Source organism: Lathamus discolor, chromosome 12, assembly GCF_037157495.1.
Source record: "Lathamus discolor isolate bLatDis1 chromosome 12, bLatDis1.hap1, whole genome shotgun sequence".
In the NCBI taxonomy this organism is placed as follows: domain Eukaryota; kingdom Metazoa; phylum Chordata; class Aves; order Psittaciformes; family Psittacidae; genus Lathamus; species Lathamus discolor.
In genome coordinates this window covers 4,435,964-4,455,949 of record NC_088895.1, presented here as the reverse complement: position 1 = coordinate 4,455,949, position 19,986 = coordinate 4,435,964, and the positions used below count along the sequence as shown (strand labels likewise).

The 19,986-nt window shown below is 40.8% G+C and overlaps 1 protein-coding gene across 8 annotated transcripts in view; it reads right to left on the bottom strand.

Moving 5' to 3' along the window:
* Positions 1-19,986, bottom strand: part of SFI1 (SFI1 centrin binding protein) — a 41,391-nt gene that overhangs the window by 20,404 nt on the left and 1,001 nt on the right. For 6 of the 8 annotated variants that reach the window (XM_065692935.1, XM_065692932.1, XM_065692936.1 and 3 more), the window contains exons 2-20: positions 17,729-17,929; positions 16,657-16,728; positions 14,325-14,432; positions 13,989-14,083; positions 12,279-12,396; positions 11,896-11,995; positions 10,381-10,537; positions 9,726-9,887; positions 9,231-9,301; positions 8,192-8,284; positions 7,734-7,831; positions 5,178-5,259; positions 4,115-4,293; positions 3,805-3,880; positions 2,927-3,022; positions 2,434-2,510; positions 1,683-1,785; positions 1,105-1,201; positions 295-455 (exon numbers count right to left, since the gene is read on the bottom strand). In XM_065692935.1, coding sequence (XP_065549007.1) covers positions 295-455; positions 1,105-1,201; positions 1,683-1,785; positions 2,434-2,510; positions 2,927-3,022; positions 3,805-3,880; positions 4,115-4,293; positions 5,178-5,259; positions 7,734-7,831; positions 8,192-8,284; positions 9,231-9,301; positions 9,726-9,887; positions 10,381-10,537; positions 11,896-11,995; positions 12,279-12,396; positions 13,989-14,083; positions 14,325-14,432; positions 16,657-16,728; positions 17,729-17,913 — 2,130 coding nt within the window. In that variant the 5' untranslated portion in view covers positions 17,914-17,929. Of the gene's footprint in view, positions 1-294; positions 456-1,104; positions 1,202-1,682; positions 1,786-2,433; positions 2,511-2,926; positions 3,023-3,804; positions 3,881-4,114; positions 4,294-5,177; positions 5,260-7,733; positions 7,832-8,191; positions 8,285-9,230; positions 9,302-9,725; positions 9,888-10,380; positions 10,538-11,895; positions 11,996-12,278; positions 12,397-13,988; positions 14,084-14,324; positions 14,433-16,656; positions 16,729-17,728; positions 17,930-19,032; positions 19,154-19,986 lie in introns of those variants that run through there. The other 2 variants (XM_065692933.1, XM_065692937.1) reach the window with 2 other exon arrangements.

Sequence of the window (19,986 nt, the reverse complement as noted above, 5' to 3'; positions counted from 1 at the left end):
ACAACCCTCAATACCTAAGTGCCCTCTGGTGTAACAGTATCTGTGTATCTATGAGCCCAGCAAGGATTTCATTAACAGTAAATGGTGTCACTCAGGGCAAGCCCAGCTTCTCGTCTTTTGGTTAGTTCTACCAAAGCTTCTTTGGGCAAGACACTGGCATGTTCCTTCCTCATCCATGCACAAGGCTGTTACGCTCAGTCACTACCATTCCCTTCACCAGCAGGCACAGCCTGCTCCTCCACACTGTAACTTCCCACCCTGGGTCACTGGCTTGGGGAGGTTGTTCGTCCTCACCATTTTCCCAAGGCACTGCTGATGATACTTCTTCCATTTCACCAGGTACTTCTGCAGTAGGTGCTGCTGGTGGTGCTGTGCTGCCCTGTGCTGCTGAGCCCTCAGCATCAGAGACTCCCTAGTTAAGTCCTTCCAGTGAAGAAACATGGTCTGTAAATGCACTGTTAGGAGAAGATAAATTAACTCCGAGAGTATCAAGTTATCAGCTACTTTTCCAGACTAAGACTGAAAGTATTGCTTTAAGTATATTTAAGTATTGCTTTAGCAATACTTAACACTGACAGTACTCAGCACTAGGAGGAAGGATCATGAAACACTTCAGGTAACAGTCAGTGAGCCATGACTTGCAAGTCTTCCCTGCTGCCATTGACAGCAATGACAATCCTTAGGAAATCGTTTGCCCTTGCTGCTTCAGAGTCCTCATGTCAAGAAAGAAGGTGGCTGGTACCATGAAAATGCTTGAAAAGTTTGAGGGCCTTTCTGTATTAATTACTAGAGAAAGATTGAAGCAGCAACTGATAAAATTACTTGCTCTGACCTTAAAACAGAGACATTTGAGCTTCTCAAAATTAGTAATGGCAAATTCCTTGAGGGAAGACAAGGAACCAACAGAGAAGCAAAGTAGCACAAGCAGCTTTCAACTGATCACTGGAGTCCCAAGTCCCTCCCCATTCTATGGGGACATCCTCTGTAGGCTTAATAGACATCTGTACACATGACACAAAAGACTGCTCTACTGAGCCATGTCTCTCTATGAATCATACATAGATAACTAAGTCTTTTGAGAGTTTAATATCTCCATCAGCTCACCTATATCCAAATGTTTTCTGGCCTGCATCACAGCCATCATCTTCTGCTGACGGCTACACACTTGGAGCAGGGCAGCGTACCTCCACTGTGCCAACACCTAAAGGTGCAATACAAACAAGAGACAGGATACAGACTGACTGCAATGTTCTTTGGAGGGAGACGCAATATACTCCACACTGCTGGCAACATAACTATTCCCATTCCATTTTTCACATAAGGCTCAACAAGACAGTGCAAATTTCTTATGAAGTAAGTACAGCAAAGGGTCCCCCTGCAGTTTTCATTCATTCTCCTTTTCCATCCACGTGCCTTCGCCCCCACCTCAGGTAATACAACTATGCTGTATAATACTACTGATCCTCCCTTCCTGCTAGGAAATGGGGAGAAAGGAAGAGGAAAAACCATAAGTTCACTCAGAGACAAGTTTCAGAGATGCCTGTAGAAATAACATGGGAGTTCCACTTTTTAGACCTTTCTTAGTAGTGGCTCTTAGATTAAGTTTTTGGTCCTGCATTACCTGACCCATGCATGAACAAGCATCTGTACTTAAGACATTGTGTCTGCTATAGAGACCCTACCTTTGACAGGATTGCTCTCCTGTAGTGCTCATCTGCCTGAATAGCAGCCTTAGCTTCACATACAAGAGCAAGAGCATTTTCTCTCCACGTACGCAGAACCTGCCTGGGTATATAAATATATAAAAATTAAAAAACAAACAAACAAAACCCATTAAGAATGATTCTCACTTGTTCATTTGGCACCCTCCAACTCACAGGGGAGCCAAAGCCAGCTCTCTCTATAAACTCAGTCTTGCAAATCAACTTCTGCCCCTTCGAGTCTATGTTGAAGGCAGTACAAAACTGGAACACCCCTTAAATTCAGCATCTTACACCAGATCAATCAGGCTCTGCAAGTGACTGTGGTTGTACAGCATTAAAACAAATGAGGTAGTTAAAACTAAAGCAACTACAACCAATACAGAGTGATATTATCTTTAACCACTCTCCTTACTCTTAATGCAAGACAGCCTCTACATCTTCCAGGCTGGTTTAATATGATATCCATGTAGGATCTATGTGCTCACTGCAGGAACTAAGACAGTTTGCTGTCTTTTATGGGGCTAAAATAAAAAGTTAGAGCAAAACAGAGCAATTCAGGAAGGGGTTGACTTCTTTTAGCTAGGTGATCTGCACAGGAACAGCAATGCACAGCAGAGCCAATTCCCAGCACTGACCACTCAAAAATTGATAAAGGTGGCAGTGAAAGAAAAGGAGCAATTTGAGTGCACTGCAGCCACTCCTCTCCTGCTGCACAAGGACACAGGCTTACCGGAGCAGCAGTCTGGTGTGCCGGTTCTCCTTGTCAGCTACTTGGGATAGAATACACTGTACGTTACATTGGTAAGCCTGCAAGAAAAGCAGCAAGACATAAAATCTCCTTGAACTGCAACATCTGAGGAGAGGTGACATCTGAAAACTCTTAGTAGCAGCTTTGGAGAGTAGCAGCAGCAGCAGAGTACAGGGGGTGGGGGGAAAATAAGGTTGCAGCCACTGAAATCAAAATGCTACTTTTCCAAGACAAAGAGTCATTACACACTAGTTAATGCCAGCTATGACAGACCCTTCACCAAGCCACATGATTACATCGGTTCTTTTGCTCCAAAAAGCAATGCTAGAGCTTATACACCCTATCTATGAGAGCCTTCATTCCACCCTGGTATGCAAGTGCTTAGAGTGAAACAGCATAGCAGCTCTTCTGTTCTCACCAAAGCACTTGAGCACACACACACAAATCCTTCATAGGAAAGGATGTTCCCTCCTACCTTCCAGGCTGCCAAGGTCTTGCCCAGTAACGTGTGCTGATAGTGCATGTCTGCTTGCACCAGCTTCCTCCATTTCTCACGTTGATGTTCCACGTACTATGAGGGGGGTAAGAGGAGAAAGACATGAACACGTGATAGAGACAAAACAGGCAGTGGCAGAGCAAAGAGGGAAAAGGACCATTTCCAATCACTGGGGAAACATCTATCCTTTAATCTTGCTGTAACAGTTTTTCACTCAAACTAGTGCTGCATTCTGCTATTTCTCCAGAAGGCCTGGTTGAGGCTTCTTTAACCCTGCCCTTTTTAGAAATCCTCTTGAAGACTGATACAGTTCACTCAAGTTAACAGCTCTGGACCAACATACTAGTGTCAACTCCAAAACTCCTCAGTACGACACGCTGCAAGGCATATTTGGTCTATCACATCATGGTAAGCGAAAAGAAGCGAAAAGCCCAGCATAAAAGTGAAGAGCCATCTGAAATGGCCTGCTGTGACTTGTACACAACTACAGACCACACTTTGCCTTGCTGTGAACTTCTAACTTTGAGAAGGATGTGCACAGTACTGGGTAGGGATAATTTCATCATGTTAACTGTGGTTACATTCCTGGGTAAATCTCCTAAACTACAGTCCCATTCTCACTATATTAGAGAAGTGAACAAGAAGTCAAAGAACTCCCTCTCCTCCCTATGCAATTCCTGTTCTGCCCACACTGAACTGGTTTTACCCACTGGGAAAAGGAGGAGAGCTTAGAAATGACTAAAATTATTTAAAATAAATCAATTATTTAAAATAGACAATTTCTTGCCATATGGGTAGAAGCAATCTGTACAAAACAAATAGGATTCAAGCTCTTCCCCATCTGAAAACACCCTCACCTCCTTCCACTTGTTCCAAGTCTGCTGCAGACACTTCGAATAGTGAAACCTTAAGGCTTGCATCTCTTTGAGCCTCCTGTAAGAAAAATAATTATTTCTCCTAAGATGCACCTCATGTTACTGTACCCCTCTAGCATGCACTTGACCCCACACTTGCTATTTTCAGGAAGTCATTTACTGAAAGACAAGCTAGTAGATTTCAAAGCACACATAAGGAGTCAGGATCACTGTGAATTAACAGCTGCTTTGCCAAAAGTAGGCCACAACAGGACCAATCCAAACCATCCTCCCTTTTAAATAAACTTCTTACTCTGTTTTTCTCTCCCGAGTATTTTGCTTCCACAGACAGAAAGCCTTCAGCAGCAGCAGGTTGCTGTAGTGACCTTGTGCATGAACCAAGTTCTCTTGCTCCTCCAAACATGCAGCTGTCCTTCTACGCCAGAAGCACCAGAAACGACGCAATAGCTGCCTTTCAAAATGAAGTGCAGCCTACGATAGGAAGAAGGTGGCAATAAATTCATGGCACAGGCCACTTATAAACAACAGAAGGCAATTTCTTAAAGATGACATGCATAGAACTGCCCAGTGTTTTCCTCTTATGTTAAACATGTCACCCAAGCCCCTTAGCTGTGAGTTTATGTGAATGTATTATAGAGGGACCTACATGCATGCAGATGGAGAAACTACCACCAGAAAACAGCGAGCCAAAGAGAGGAAAACTACACACTCATAAGTAGTATATGAAAGACTCCTAAGAACCGATAAGCTCCAGAAAACACTCCTGTTGAATCTGCAGGGACTGATAATCTCAGAACACCAACAGTCAGCCATATCTGCATAAGGCCACACACAAGCACCCTGCCTTCAACTAGGAACTGTGGAACTCAAACCACATAAAAGGTCGCAGTGGCTGCTACAGATAAAGACTACAGAATAATATATGCCTCTTTGGAAATGAAGGACCCCTTGAGTGATTTTATGGACAGCTACCTAGAACCAACCAATTTGTCAGCACCACCCTGAACTTTTTAAATAGGTTGGGATTGGCTCTTTATTACTATTATTGTTTCAACCAGGTAACTATGAAACTGACATTTACTGAGTGAGGGAATAAGTGAATGAACTGTGTGAATAGTTACCCTCTAGTAACAACATCTCAAAACTATTATTAAAGTACTAATAAATAGCTTAATTCAAAAAAGGTGATTAGTAAATACTGGTTGTAATCTGTTTCCCCTGACTTGATCCCCCAAAAGGGAAAAGGGAACTTAAAATACCCGAGTCTATCTCATGCCAACCTATGTTCACAGACAGCGACTAAGAAATCATGCCCTCTATTCCCTAAGCAAGGCCAGGTAAAAGAGTGGATTTACCCTCTTCTCTGCCATTTGGTATTCTTGCTGCTGGCAGGTGTTCAGCAGCCATGTGTCAAATACTTGTCTCATCAATACCCTCCTGCAAGTAAAAAGGGAGAATGTCAGCACAGGAAAGAATTCCTGCAGAAAAGAGACTGGTTTATGAATGTCAAAAGACGAATCCATCTGCAACTTAAACAGTTGATTTTTCAAACAATGCAAGCCACCTTTGGAAATCAGGCAGCTGTATGTCCTCATTATTCTCTGGGTTAAAAACCAGACAATTTGCCCCCTGAAATCTTACACAGAATATATCAGATTAGTGAATTTTCTGAAGTTCTCAGAACTCTGCTTTCATTCAGATCATTCAAAAGATGGTTCTGACTTCTGAGCAAATAATTTTATTTATAAAGAATAAACACAAAGAAAAAAATTATCTAACAACCTTTTATTTCTTCTCCACTGTAAATGCAGTCCAATCCCTCCTCCCTTGGAAATAGTTTGAAAATCCTACTCAACTTTCTCTATTTAAAACCAAAACAAATATTGTGATAGGACTTGAAAGAAATTATAATAACAAACAATAAAGAACAGTGTGGACTGATCTTAACACTGAAGAGGTTCTACCAAAGCCTTCTTTTATGAACACGGTCAGGTTAGTTGCCATCATTATCAAAGCTTCTTTCTCTCTAGATGAAGATAATACTTGCTAGTCCATATCCTCTCCAGGGAGAATGGTTACCAAATAGCACTCCAAAAATGCAACTAATATATATTTATTATTGAGCACTATACATCTATTTCACAGAAGCAGCATATAGTAGAAGCCTCCTAGTCCAGAAGTCTGAGCTACAGCCTAGTAGAAACAGCACACCAGCTATTTCCAGACCTCAGTCATGTGGGTGTACTAATCGGACTGCCAGCAAGTCTCAGCTCTTCTCCAGTCTAAAGAGGCCTAAAAGATATTTGGATCCTTACCAGGTAATTTTTGGTAGGTAGCTGTTACAGCTCATTACAAGTTCATGAGGAGGTAAACAACGTAAGTTTTCCTGGAGGGTACTAGCAGTTGCCAGTAAGAGTGTCTCTGATCTGTAGACAGTCACAAATCCCAGTTGGTAGCTCTTCTGGGGTACCTCCCAGGTCTTACCACCAGACAAAGCAAGTGGGGCACTGACTTGTGAGACAGCACATATATGCATCAGAGACCAACAACAAAGCTGAGTTCTGGCAAGCTGCCATGGAAGTTTTACTTAGGTCTGGTTGAAAAGCAGCCTCAGACCTCTGAACAAGGAACACACTTCTTACCATTTGTTCAGGAAATATGACTTCATTTATACTCTTTCTAAGGAGAAAGGATTGCACACAAAAACATTCCTGACCCATGAAATCAAAGTATGGCTCCAAAACCAACAAGTTCATCCCTTCCCTGGGGAGAGAGGCATGAGTTACACTGCAGCAGTTGCATGCTGCTACTCATCTTCACTACACTTAAGGTCCTGAGTGTTTGAGCATTTTCCCTCTCCTTGCCTCCAGAGGGTAAGAGCTAACAGCACAGCTGCACTCTCAAAACAGTTGTGAAAAACTCTTAATTGCTTGGAGAAATGCAGCTGCCCTCATTACTCAGCTGCACTCCAAACCTATCTGTGAATCTCCCAAAGAGCAAGCCCATATCCAAGCCAAAAGAGACTTTCTGCAGCTTGTTTTTCAACGGTGAAGCCAGGCTTCTCTTGACACAAAGTTATGAATCTGAAACACAGGGTGTGACCATTCTCTGCCAATGAAAGGCACAAGATCCCAAGTCTACTAGGAAAAAGATTCAGCGTTAAATAACACTTTTTTCTCTCTAAACTTATGCAGGGAAAAGTGTCTCATTGTCCATGGAGGGATCTCATTGTAAAAGCATATAATAGCACAATAAATCATAACTCTACCTTGAAGAGTCAGCACTGAATCCGTGGGTAAGAATACAAGCCCAAGCAAGGCTTCTAAAGAATCTCAGAAAAGGCAAATACCCTTTTTTTTCTTCCTCTTCCAATCAATGTTCTCCACCTGCTCTGATTTCCACAATGAACAAAAACACACTCTTGTAACTCCTGTGCATGTCTGTGCCTCCATAATATGCCGGTAAAAGTAGTTAGTAAGATGTATCGTTACTCTGAGACAAAGGCTAGTGTCTGAATTTTAAGAGTGATGAGAACCCACAGCATCCACTTACTTTAACAGGAACACCAAGCACCTCTAAAGAAGAAAGGTTCCCAGTAATTTCACTCAATTTCACACCTTAAATTAAATTAGAATAACTCCAGCAGTTGTAATAGATTTATTTTGGCATGACTGCAGTTGTGGACCTGGACCCATTTTGAGTCTAAACAAGCCTCAGAGCTAGACTTCAATCAATCTCCTCACATTTCACAGAGAAACAGGGGATATAAATTCTCCACTACTCATAGAAAATATAAGAGCAATTGGCAGGAGAATGGTCACGCCTCAAAGGTACTACAAGGTTTTAAAAGAGAATCAAAGGCCCACAAATCCCACATTTGTACAACTTCCCATCAGTATTTCTCTGTGTACCTATAACGTGCATAAGCCACTGTTGTTAAGGCCTGCTGCTGCTGTTCTTCTCTCTCTTCCAAATGGGACTTCCAGAGGTTCCAGAACTTCTGCAGCACCTGAAACAGAACAATACACATGAAAAAACACAGATATCAAGGCAGGAAGAGAATCCAAAGACAGACATAATTAAATGTCCTACTGAAACTGCATGCTGCAATGGCTGCCTCCTGCACTGTTTCACATGCCAACCTTGTTTTATAATCTGCGATGATTTTTTCTGGTAAAAGTCACCCTACACATAGGAAAAGAGGGGACTAAACTAAGACTGACAATTGACTTACATAGGAGGTTTTCTGTGGCTATTAGTATTTAGCAACAAAGCCACTGATTAAGCAAAAAACAACATTTTGTAGATGAAAGTGGAAGCCAACAGGACAGCTGAAGAAAAACTAACACAAAAAAAAGGTCAGACTCACTGTAACCTGGTGCTGACGGTGTGACAGATTTTTTCTCATCTGCTGAAGATGAGTGTTCACGACATTCTGCCAGAGACCCTTAAACCCAAGCGTCTGTAACAATAAGAAATGTCCACAACTTTCACGTAACCCAAATCAGCACTCCACAGCTTAGAACTGGCTGCTCCTTACAATCCAAGTTTAATGCTACTCCTTGCAACAACTAAGATTTATGAACTTATCATCAAAGCTACGCATCAATTTCCCCTCACAAATCATCATTTCTCCAGCTAAACTAAAATTCCCTTCCATGTTCCAGGGTTTTATTACGAGACATCTAACTCCTCGTTCAGCTATCAACACCACTACCCAAGTCCTTTCCCAATCTACCTCCTCCTTCACTTCAAGACTCCTAACTTGCTCGTTATCAAGAACAGAAAAGATGCACTCCCCTTTTAGGTCTCTTCTGCACAAGGTCTTTTGATCTACAGTCCCACAATGCCTTGATTCAGGGATGAACATGGTAAAGTGCATTCTGAGAGCATCCTGCCTTAAAGTTCTCTTATAGTCAATGTTTTCAATCTACGATTTAAATAGGTTTATCGACTGCCACTGCTTTGATGATCAGTACTACTGATCCACACTTGAACATAATTCAGTTAAAAAAAAGCTGGAGGCCTGCTCATGCTTGATGCAGACAGAAACATTTGAGGTAGTGGTGAGAAGAAAAAAAATCAGGGAAAATCAAGTGGGAAAATGCACTATCATGGTGAAATGGCCAATAGCATCAAGATTAATCTGCTACATCACCAGCTTCCGAATTGGAAGAATAATTATTCTGGACAGCAGCACCGTTTCCCCATTTGTTTTCAACTGGCAGATTTCAGAACAGTTGGAATTTAGAAACCTGATGGTAGATCCAAACTCACCCTGGCAGAAAATGGGGCATCACCCACTTAACATGCACACCCCACTACTAGTATTAAAGACACAGTACCAGCCAGAAGTATCCAACTTCCCTCCACAGCCTCTTCCACCCAATGCATAACAGTGCTCTTACCAACAGATGATGCCTGTAGTGTTTTTCAGCCAGCTCACAGTGCCGCGTCTCTTCCACACACAGTACAACATCTGTCACTGTGTTAAAGGATCCTCTACACAGAAACATCCACCCTGATACATACACAACCTTCTCCCACAGAGGGGCACTAGATCACCATCTAAATTTGTTTCAGTACTTTCAGTTCCAGCACTGTTACCTGCACAAGTTTTGATTACCGTCACGTTCACAGTATGTTTCCAATTCACTATTAAGTAATCGATTCTTCTCCAGCCCTAAATTATCTTCTGCTGGCTCTTAGCTGTCAGCAGGTTAACATACTGTAATTGCAACAGTTATACCAATTGTTAGTATGGCTGTACATACATCTTACTAATGGTAACATGCTTGTTGTCACCCACGCTACTGCACAACATTCCTGCTTATTAATCAGATCTTTTCCCTGCGGAAATGTTTTTAACCTGTCCCTGTTAGCAATTAAATACAGATGGATACAATGCTTCCAGTGTGCAAAGACTCTCCGTAAGGCAATCCTTGACGCTAGCTTTTCCATGTCCTTTCGGTGAGCATGCATTCTTCTCCTGCACTCCCATGACAGCTGCCAGCTAGAGAAACACCACCGGACTATCCTGCTTCGGTGATGCTCTTGGGCCAGCTCTGGAAAACAAACACACAAATTACTCATTACTTGTTCCATCTCAGCTCATTTCTATCAGGTAAGGCCATGACACTTAAACCATCGGTTCTGAAGTAACAGAAGCTCTAGCACTGAAATATGGTGTTAAGAATTCACAGTAAGACTCAGCTATGGACTATATTCTTCCTATTGATCACAAAGGCAGTTTTAAAGCAGTAACATACTGCACTCACTGAAGAGGGGAAGGTTAAGATGCTCCATCACTTGCAGTGCAATGACAATGTGCAAGTTTTGACCAAGGGAAATCTAAAGCATTTTCTTTTAAATCACATGGAAAGCAAGTTCAGTATATAACCTTAGCTAGCCTTAGCAGCATACAGTCCAAGTTGCATCTCACCATCTGTTGAGTAAGCAGAAACACTGCAGCATCTCCTAGAACAGAAAAAACCATCACTGTGCCTTAAGCAAAGGGGCTGAGCCCTGGCTCAGTCCTAACTCATCATTTTCACTCACCAGTCTGAAGTTTCTTTGTTTTGTGAAGGTTTACGTATCCCAGCCATGCTTCCATGCATCTCCTCAACTCCCAGTGCCGATTGTGAGTTACTGCCCTGGTCTCCTTCTGCTTGTAACTCTGGTTGTACAAATACAGCTCTCGCCACTGCAACCAAGCCTGACAGTACAATTGAGGAGGGAGGGCAACAGGGAGAAAAAAAACCAGACAAGATTAGGGAAGTAGAATAAAGAAGACAAAAGGAAGGACACACAGGCAATAGCAAATTCAAGGTGAAATCTGTGAGCAACAAGGTATCTCCCCACAACACGAGGAAAACACCTAACCAATCAACCGAACAAGAAACAAATATCAAAGGAGTGTCAGCATAGACAAGGTCAAAGACAAAGAATAGATATTAACCTTTTTAATTAATACCTTCACACTTTTTACATTAAAATGCCAAAATAACAGGCTTTCAGAGTATTTTCATATGAAAGAGAATCACATCTTGATAAGATTTCCCAAGCCATGAGTTTATCTCCTTAGCAGAAGAAAACCAGGCAGCATTGACATCTTACAACACAGGCCAAATTAAGTATCATTTAATACCTGCATTTAATGACATGGACAAAGGGCCAGTTCCATCAAAAGAAAGAAAACCTCTTTTCTTTAACACTGTTTTCACCAGCTAGGATGAAATACTTACTGACAACCTTTTAAGAATATGAAATGCTGGATTGTATTTTCTTACCCCAAAATGGAATTAAATATGCTCACAGAAATTCATTAGGACATAAGAAATGTTGTCTTACAAAGAGGCAGGGTGCTGACAAACAGCTGACCAGTGCTATCTTGCTTGCCTCCTAATGGGATAGTGGATTGGAGTTTAGCTGGATGCAAATACTCTTTATGCCCTGCTCAAAATGCCAGAGCTGCAAACACACACACCTGGTTAACTTCCTACTGACCTGTAGCTAGTTTCTGTGATGGAGAGAACTCTGATAGTTCCACTATCATCAAGCACTGTATAAGACAGTAACAATTCCTTTGGACAGTCTGCTTCCTAGCAAATACAAGACACAGATCCAGTTTGCTTTGCCTAGATTTCTTGTAGAAAAAATTGGTCTGACCTTCTTCACAGAATATCTCAAGTTGGAAGGGACCTGTAAGGATCATCGAGTTCAACTCCCTGCTCCTCCCAGGACTTCTGAAAACCAAATCATATGACCAAGAGCATCATCCAGACACTCCCTGAACTCTGACAGGTTTGGTGCCATGACCACTTCCCTGGGGAGCCTGTTACAGTGACCGACCACCCTCTCAGTGAAGAACCTTTTCCTAATGTCCAATCTGAACTTCCCCTGACACAGCTTCATTCCATTTCCTCATGTCTTAATATGCTTTTTCATAGTAAGTACTGCAGTTCACAAACCAAATGAGTATAAGGCCTACGCTTTAATAACCTGCAACATTAGTCATATGTGCATGCAACTTGAAAATTAGATCTGATAGCAGGTGAAGCTCCGGAGACTTACTCGAAATTGCAGGCTCTGGGCCCAATGTTGCAGGGCCAAAACATTCATTCTATGTCCTGTGCAGCTCTGGTAGCGTCTTCTCCACACCGCCCATGATATGCTGCCAAAAAGTATGTTACAGACATGTTCAAATGCAGGTTCCATAGTTCAGTGCAAGAAATCACCTTCCCCTCGCCAGAAAATGCATGAACAACAATATTTAAAATTCACAGTCTCTGGGTGTACAAGAAGAATTCAGAGACACACACCCCCCAAAAAAGGAGGAAAAAACAATTTAAAATCTAACATGGAACAAAGTCACTGCAGGAAGAGATAACAGGACACAGGTAAAACCCATGGCATTATTGCCAGTGCCTTTCTGCTTGTTTCCATTCCATTCTCACCGCAAACAGCTTCTTTCCCTGAATGCCCATGCCACAGACTGCATCCCACGTTTTGTCCTTTGGACATCAACATAAACCAGCCAGCACTGCCAGGTCCTGAGCAAGTTTTGCTTCTTCGCTGTGCACAAAGACAAAAAAATACTGCATCTTAAGTTCATGCATGAATGCAGCACTTTTTAACCACTTAAACATCTGAACCGTTCTCTAACTTGCCGCCGAGCTCCATCCCCCTCAACCCGCAGTGACACCTCGTGGGAAACCCTGAAACAGCACCACCAGCCGCGAAAAACCACCCCGGCTGAGGGTGTCACACGGACAAGAACCTTTGAAACGCTGACAGCACCATGCCGCTTGGTCAGAGCAGCGTGAATTATCAGACAATGCCACTGCTTTGTCTTCAGTGCTTACAGGGTATATAACTGGAGAACAATATTCAGCGTAACAATCTTACTGAGTAAGAATCACAGGATTTTCTTTGTTTCATTTTAAAAAAGAAGTTCATCAGGTTCATCAGTAGCTTTTCAAGAGTTATTCTCTATTACAAGCAGAGGAATCAACCAGAAACAAGTTAAGTTTATTTAGCAAGCTGATCACGCAGCTAAAACCAGAAGTGGTGCCACAAATTCCAGTTTACCACTTTATGCAGTGCACTGCACTTTCTCCGCACAACAGTCTGGCTTCCCAGAACTGACACTATAGAAGCAAAGTTATTTGAAAAAACATCACTGATTTTATGCCATTTCACAGAAACTAAATTAAAAAAAAAAAACCTAAGAAAACAAAACCCTAAAAAAACCCACAAAAACCCAAAACAAACCCAAAAATCCCCACCAAAACCCACCACATTTATGGTTTAAGATTTCCTTGTGATCTGGTGAATCAAGTATTAAACTACCTTAGTCACTTTTCTATATAAGTAACACACAGCTGCTTCAGTAAGCACTCTGCCCTCAGTAAGAGGAAATCTAGACAGCCTCTCCGTTTGTTTCCAAAGGCCCAGTCTATGTAATATTCTGAGGCTACACTCACATGCAAAGAGACCAGTTAACTTATTTTGCAAATCAGCACAGAACAAAACCACAGGATCACCTTTAACACAGGGTCATCCTCCCCTTCAGGGGAATATACCCCCTGAAGCCAAAGGAAGTTGCAATCAATATATGCAACTTCATGAGCAGGACAAATCCACTGCAAGACAAAGGCTCTACACAGTAAGATATGGGGCATTCAATAGTTTGTGCCTCTTCTAAATTGCAAGACACAAGCTAGAAGGAATAGTGAATACAAGTAAGATATGTGCAGTTAATACCACAGGAAATGACTATCTAATTTCTATAGCCACAGTTGATAGAATTCCAGTAACACATTCTATCAAAAAATAGCTATGTGAACAAATATTGTGATAAACAAAACAACCAAAACACCCCCTAAAACAAACAATGCAATCCAGAGCAGATGGAGAGGCCCTTAAGCTTATTCACTGGCATCACTAAACAACTAGCTAGCTACACAGTATGACATCAAACAGAACCCCCCTGCCAGCTTTAAGACAGACAACCACCTGTACCTAAAAGCATTACATATCCATGGGGTGGGGGAGCGCTGGGGGGAGGTGATGTGCAAACATGTAAAAGGGACAGAGATTCTCTGTAAATATTTCCCATGGAAATTCCCATCTCAATAGGCCACCCAATAAAGCACTTCACTTACCATGAGACTGTACAACACAGTATTTGTTCCTCTTTTCTTGTTGCTGCCTTACATGGGCTCTCCAGGCCTTGAACATCAAATCGCAGAGAAAATGCCTGAGAAATGAAAAAGTGCCATTCAGTGAAATACCCACCAAATGCCCAGAGTAGGATTCTTTCCAGTTCTGTTATACCCTAAAGATAGGTTGGATAGGAAATACGAAGATAATCAATGAAGACACTGCTTCTGGCCTAGAAGTACTGTTGATGTAATTTGCTCACTGGTGTTAGTAACTCCTTCAGAACCTAAAGAAAATGTCTCATATACACATAATAACAGGAAACCTGTTTCACAAACCTGTAATGGTTGTCTGCTCTGAGGTTCAGCTTTTCTTCTCTGCAAACAGTCCACCACTCCTTCCACTCTCCAAAAGTTTTTTGGAGAATCTTCTGGTCATAAAAGCATCTAAACAGTTAAAAAAGATTTGGACATATGAAAGGTCACACAGGCTTCCAGGTTGACCACAAATTAGTTTAAATGAAGATTATGCTACCTTTTTTCCAGCCTTGTCTGATTAGCCTAACAGTATCTAATTGCACTTAAATACCACTACCCTACTGTGACACTTTATTCCAAGACTTTGTGAAGTATGACAAGAAACAATCAGCTCACTGACCGTAAATACTTCACATAAAGTCAAGGAAGGACAGATGCTGCCAACTCACCAAATATCAGTGCCAGTTGACTTCAGACCTATGACTAACTTGCAGCTCTTATCCTCAGTTCTGTGTTTTACTCAGACCACCAGCACAGTTGGTAATGATACATGTATATTCCCTGCTGATTTTGTTCTTTGTTAAACACGAAATATTTTATGTATAGAAATAAATACAAAAGCTACTTCAGCTTTTATAACACTTGGATTGTTCCCTTATGTTCTTAGAAACAGCTGATCTTAGGTCATCCTAAATTTAAAATCTTCCTTAAGAACACTTAAATAGGCTTAAGAACTCCCTCAGCTAGTTGCACATCACCCACACTAAAATCAAAGCTGTTCATCTGCTCATGTACCTTCTCCTCCCAATGGCTGCTAAGCCATGCACAAAATGGATTCACAAGTCACATATAACCTTCAAATTCTTGTATCTTAGTCTGCTTTTATACCTAGATTTCATTACCACACAGCTGACCATGTGAGAAGTGGTGCTACATTTAAACTGATTTGTGAACAACTGAAAATTAAAATATAGGAGGGTCTGCATGAAGGAATTAGGATTTTGATCACCTAACTAAAAATAATGGTCATAATCTATTACTTCAAGCAATTTGTGGTTTTTTTTTCATTTTAAAATATTTTATCAAGCATTTTTCCATGTGATCAAGATGACCTGGACATCAAGCCTAAGAACTGGAAAAGGTCTTCTGAAACTGGAAAGTCTCATCGACAGGAATAAAAATACTTTCAAAAACATTCTTCTGTTTTATGATAGAGAGGAGGAAAATAGAAGGACCCATGAGAACATACAAGCTAACAAACAAAAAGCACACAGACTCACAACCTTTGATCACAACTACTCCACCAGCTTAATGAGATTGGTCATGTCTGTAGTAACAGGATTAGGACTGGAATACCCAGAGATCCCTCAGTAAAACACATCTGAATCCTCTCACAAGCTGCAGTTCAGAGCTACCTACCCCAAGCCAGGTTGCTAAGTCATTCCAAGCACTCAAGCAGAAAAGGAAAAAAAGAAAAAAGAAATGAGCTCTATGTTATAATTATTTGGACTTGGTGCACTAACAGAACATTGCAATTATAGATAACTGGGGACTCTGAAGTCTAAAAAGGCAATTCATTACTGCTTATGCTCCTTGCCAAACTTCATAACATGTACTTTTACACATCCGCCTAAAAAGTAAAGAAGTAATCATTGTCCTGAATTTAGACACAGCCAAAGCAGTGCAAATGCAGTATATGGGATAGCAGAGTAGAGAGGTTCACAGAACAACTTCCATTTACCAGCTAAGGCAGACATACATGTACAGTGTATTCCAACTACATACAGTCAGATACAGTACAATGAAACTGGATAACAAAGGGCCTGATCTTATTCTGACTGTAACAAATACAGGTCTTCCCACTGGGAACTGCTGCAATTCCCAAGGGTGTGGTCAAACAAGAACGAACATGCAAATTAAAGCAAAAGAAGAAACGAGTATCAAAGTGTTGGGTTTCAGCAGCTGACAGGAGGCTAAAACCAGAAACAAATTCTCTGCCACATGTATTTCAGACAGTTACAAAGCATATATGGATACACATCAAGAACAACATGCAAACACCAAAATTAACTAAACTGCAAGATCTCTAGCTGTAACTTTGAAAAATTATTCATTTCAAAGCACGTATCACAACCCTACCCCAGCATTTATATGCACACACAGTTCAACTACATCAAGACAACCTCGATTCCATGAGTTTAGTTTGTAAAGTTAAACCATGATTACCAAAAGCAATCAAAAAGCAGGAGGAAGAAGAGTATTCAGTGGAAACCTTCAAGTGATCTCTAAAGACATCCATCCAGGTATTTTCTGTGCAGCCAGTACTCTTAGACCAATGGTACAGCACTAAGCCATAAAAAAAAAATTTAAAAAAGAAGAACAGCCCCCACTCAACTTCTGTAATTTTATCTACCTGGCTTTGGAAGGGAGAACTTGTCCAAATGTCTTTTTTCCCCACATATAGAAGAATTTGCTTGCCAGATACCTGGAATGTAAGGAAAGGTTAGTTGCCTTTGTACTCTTCCTCTACTAGTTCCAAGGCAGCAGTGAAATGAGAAATTTTATGCTAGTTTCAGTAATACCATGGATCTGATTCTCAAAGATCAATGCCTATACAAAATATTTACCCCATGAAATCAGTACCTTTAACAGGACTATTCACCAAGCAAAACTGCATCATTACAAGACGCACTGGGACATACTTCCTTAGAAAACCCAGCCTGCTGAAACATCTTCCAAGCAGCCCACTTACACTCACTGATACTATTGAGGAGGCTGCTGATTAACTGGGGGGCCTTTCTATGATTCAGAAGCAGTACCATCACTGTCTCCCTGAAGTCAACCAGCTGAGTCAGGCTTGTTTCCACAGCAGCCAGTCTAATGATTATTCCTGCCTGAAACCAGCAGCTCTTCTTCCTACCTCCCCCACAGCAGTCCTACTTCTGTCAGCTTCTCCTCATACCTGTTCAACTCTCTAATCTGTGACTGCGAGGCTGTCACCTCACCCCCCCCCCCAATCCCCTTTTTATTTTCATAAAGGGATTTAAGAGTTAACTGCCACACAGAAGGCCCCAATAAGCACCAAAGACATCAAGGTAATTAATTAAAGCACACAGTCATGAACAGGCCCTGCCTCTTTCAGCAGGTCCGAGTTGCTGGATCAGCTCCAGTTGTTCAACACATATTAGGCTTTTAATCTCTAAACAATTGCCATCCAACTTTTGTCAAGATTCCTTCAACAAACAAAAGAAACACAAGAGGTGGGCAAGATTAAATCATCAGTCTTTCTACATTAGAAAGTAAAAAAATTATGAAATTTGACTGTGCCAATGCATGTCCTCAAATTACCACAAGATATCTTCAGAACTGTCTGGCATGCCTGTGAACAAAAACCTTTGCCTTAGCCTGCACTTAAACTACTAAAACCAGAGTTCTTCAGGTCTGATCCCCCTGCTCCATTCTGTGAAAATTACGCTGTTTGTCACCTGATTTGGCATTCTTTTACCCTTCTTCTTTGATGCCATGTATACCAAACTTGATCCAAACTCTCATGACCTCTGTCATGAAATTTATGTCTGGCAGACTGGGGAGCAGTGGATTGCTCAGCTGCGTGCATCTCATGCTCAGATAGTTTGTGGATTTCATACATCTTCATGTGCATCTTCTGCATCTTCAGAGATTTTGAACTTAAAGGAAAGAAGAAATATTTTGTGTATTGTAACTACATTAACAGCAAACAAGTGGCATGATTTCAACAACTTAATCTCTAATGAAGCTACACAAACACATCTAGAAGTTGATGGCTATGAAACATTAAAACACATTTTTTATCTCTTTATCAGGCATTTTTCACTATCTAGAATTTGTTGTTTCCCCAAGACAAGCAGGAAGACATATTTCAGTGGAACCATGTCACAGACAATTCCTTCTTCCTCTAAAAGTTGAAAAGAAAAAGCACTAACATACATTTGTGCTTCCCCTCCCATGTCTGTTCATACAGTGTGCCTTTACAGAGAACATCTGAATATGTTTTTTCTGCCGTTTTTTCCTCAGTCAACATACTCTGTCTATTGCTGACAAATTCTCTTGAGGACTATGGAACTGAAGCGATAATTACTCATTTTAACAGGAAATGCATTTACAAAGACAGTTATTTTCCAAAGAACTCTTTTCTAGCTTTGCTCATATTTTAACTAAACGTGTTGCTTTAATAAAACTAAAAATCCCTTCTTGCTTTTTACCTATTTATCATAAGCAAAATTTGGTATATTTTCCCATCACAGTTTACTTTCACACATAGCTCTGATCTGAAAAACAAGCACGTTTCTATAAATCCTGAGTATTTGTCTCAGCAATTTCCTGAAAACAAGAACGATTAAAAAAGATAAAACCCGCTGAACCAGTTGTATTGAAGCTTCTTTCCCAAAACAAATACTGCCACCACCCTGAAAATTTGCACATTAGAACCACAAACACATTCTTGAGCTGCTTAATGAGGCAAGAGAAGAGGATAGTTTGAAATCTAATAATCACCTGAACTGAGCAGGAAAACTACGGCTACAGCCAGAAAAAAATGCTGATTCCACAGTTATTGGAATAATCCATACTAGCAATTTTCAGGAGTTCAGCTGAATAAACACTCAGTGTTAACAACAAATCATTGGGGGTGGGGAACAACAAAACCACACACACACACAAAATATCTCAGAGAAGGAAATACAGTATTTGGGCTTGTTCCAGCAAGCTGCAAGGAGCTAAACTAAAGCTAATGAAAGAAAGCAAGACCTACATCTTGTGTGAGAGAGGAATTCTTGTTCTCCTATAATATTATCTGTTGTCTAGAAGAAGAGGATATCCAGCTGACAAAACAATTCTGTTCACATTAAGATGTACAGTTAAGGCAACTGTATGTGCAGCTGAAAAAGAGTTTCAGATACTATTAAATATATGTAAAACAGCTTTCACCATGAGTTCCTGTACTCATATATTATGCTCAACTCCCTTTTAAAACCATCTAATGTGCTCCAAAAGCAAACCTGGTCTGACCATCTACAATGACAATGGAACACAAAACAGTCAAAAAATCAAGCTTGGGTAAAACACATAAAAGTTTCACATTAAGGTCTGAGGTATGTGAACACCTAATGATTGTCCAACCTACCCAATTTTAAACACATTATTCCTTAATTTGAAACACTGTATATCCTGCATATATTTAGTGATGACAGCCCATGTCCATAAGGATTTACAACAAGTCACCATGAGAAAAGAGACTCAAAGATCATTTATCCCCTGTAAAATTAGAAAATAAATTCAGGGGAAGAACAAGAAAACTGACACCACCATGGAATAAACCTGTGGTTGGGCCCACAGCTATGTCCAAATATCTTATGTTCTAGTGTAATACCTCAAGCTACAGAACATCATTTTTGTTTTCGAATGTTATGATAATGTAAACCCACATGAAGCTGTGTTTTGTGATGGGTTTCAGGTGCGTTTGTTGGTTTTTCTTTTGGCTGTTAAGAGGAACACTTTCTGATTAATAACATTTCATAGAGACCCTCATATGAGACTGTCTCAACTTTCTTCTGTCTCATGGAATGTTTAAGATGTCATAATTAAAGAACAAATAAAATCGCAGCTGAGGTCATTAACAAAGTATCATCTTATTCGTGCTCAACTGCTTCTGGATATCTTCATTTTGCTCTAGGTGCAAGTCTGCAAATACAAATTAATTAATTAA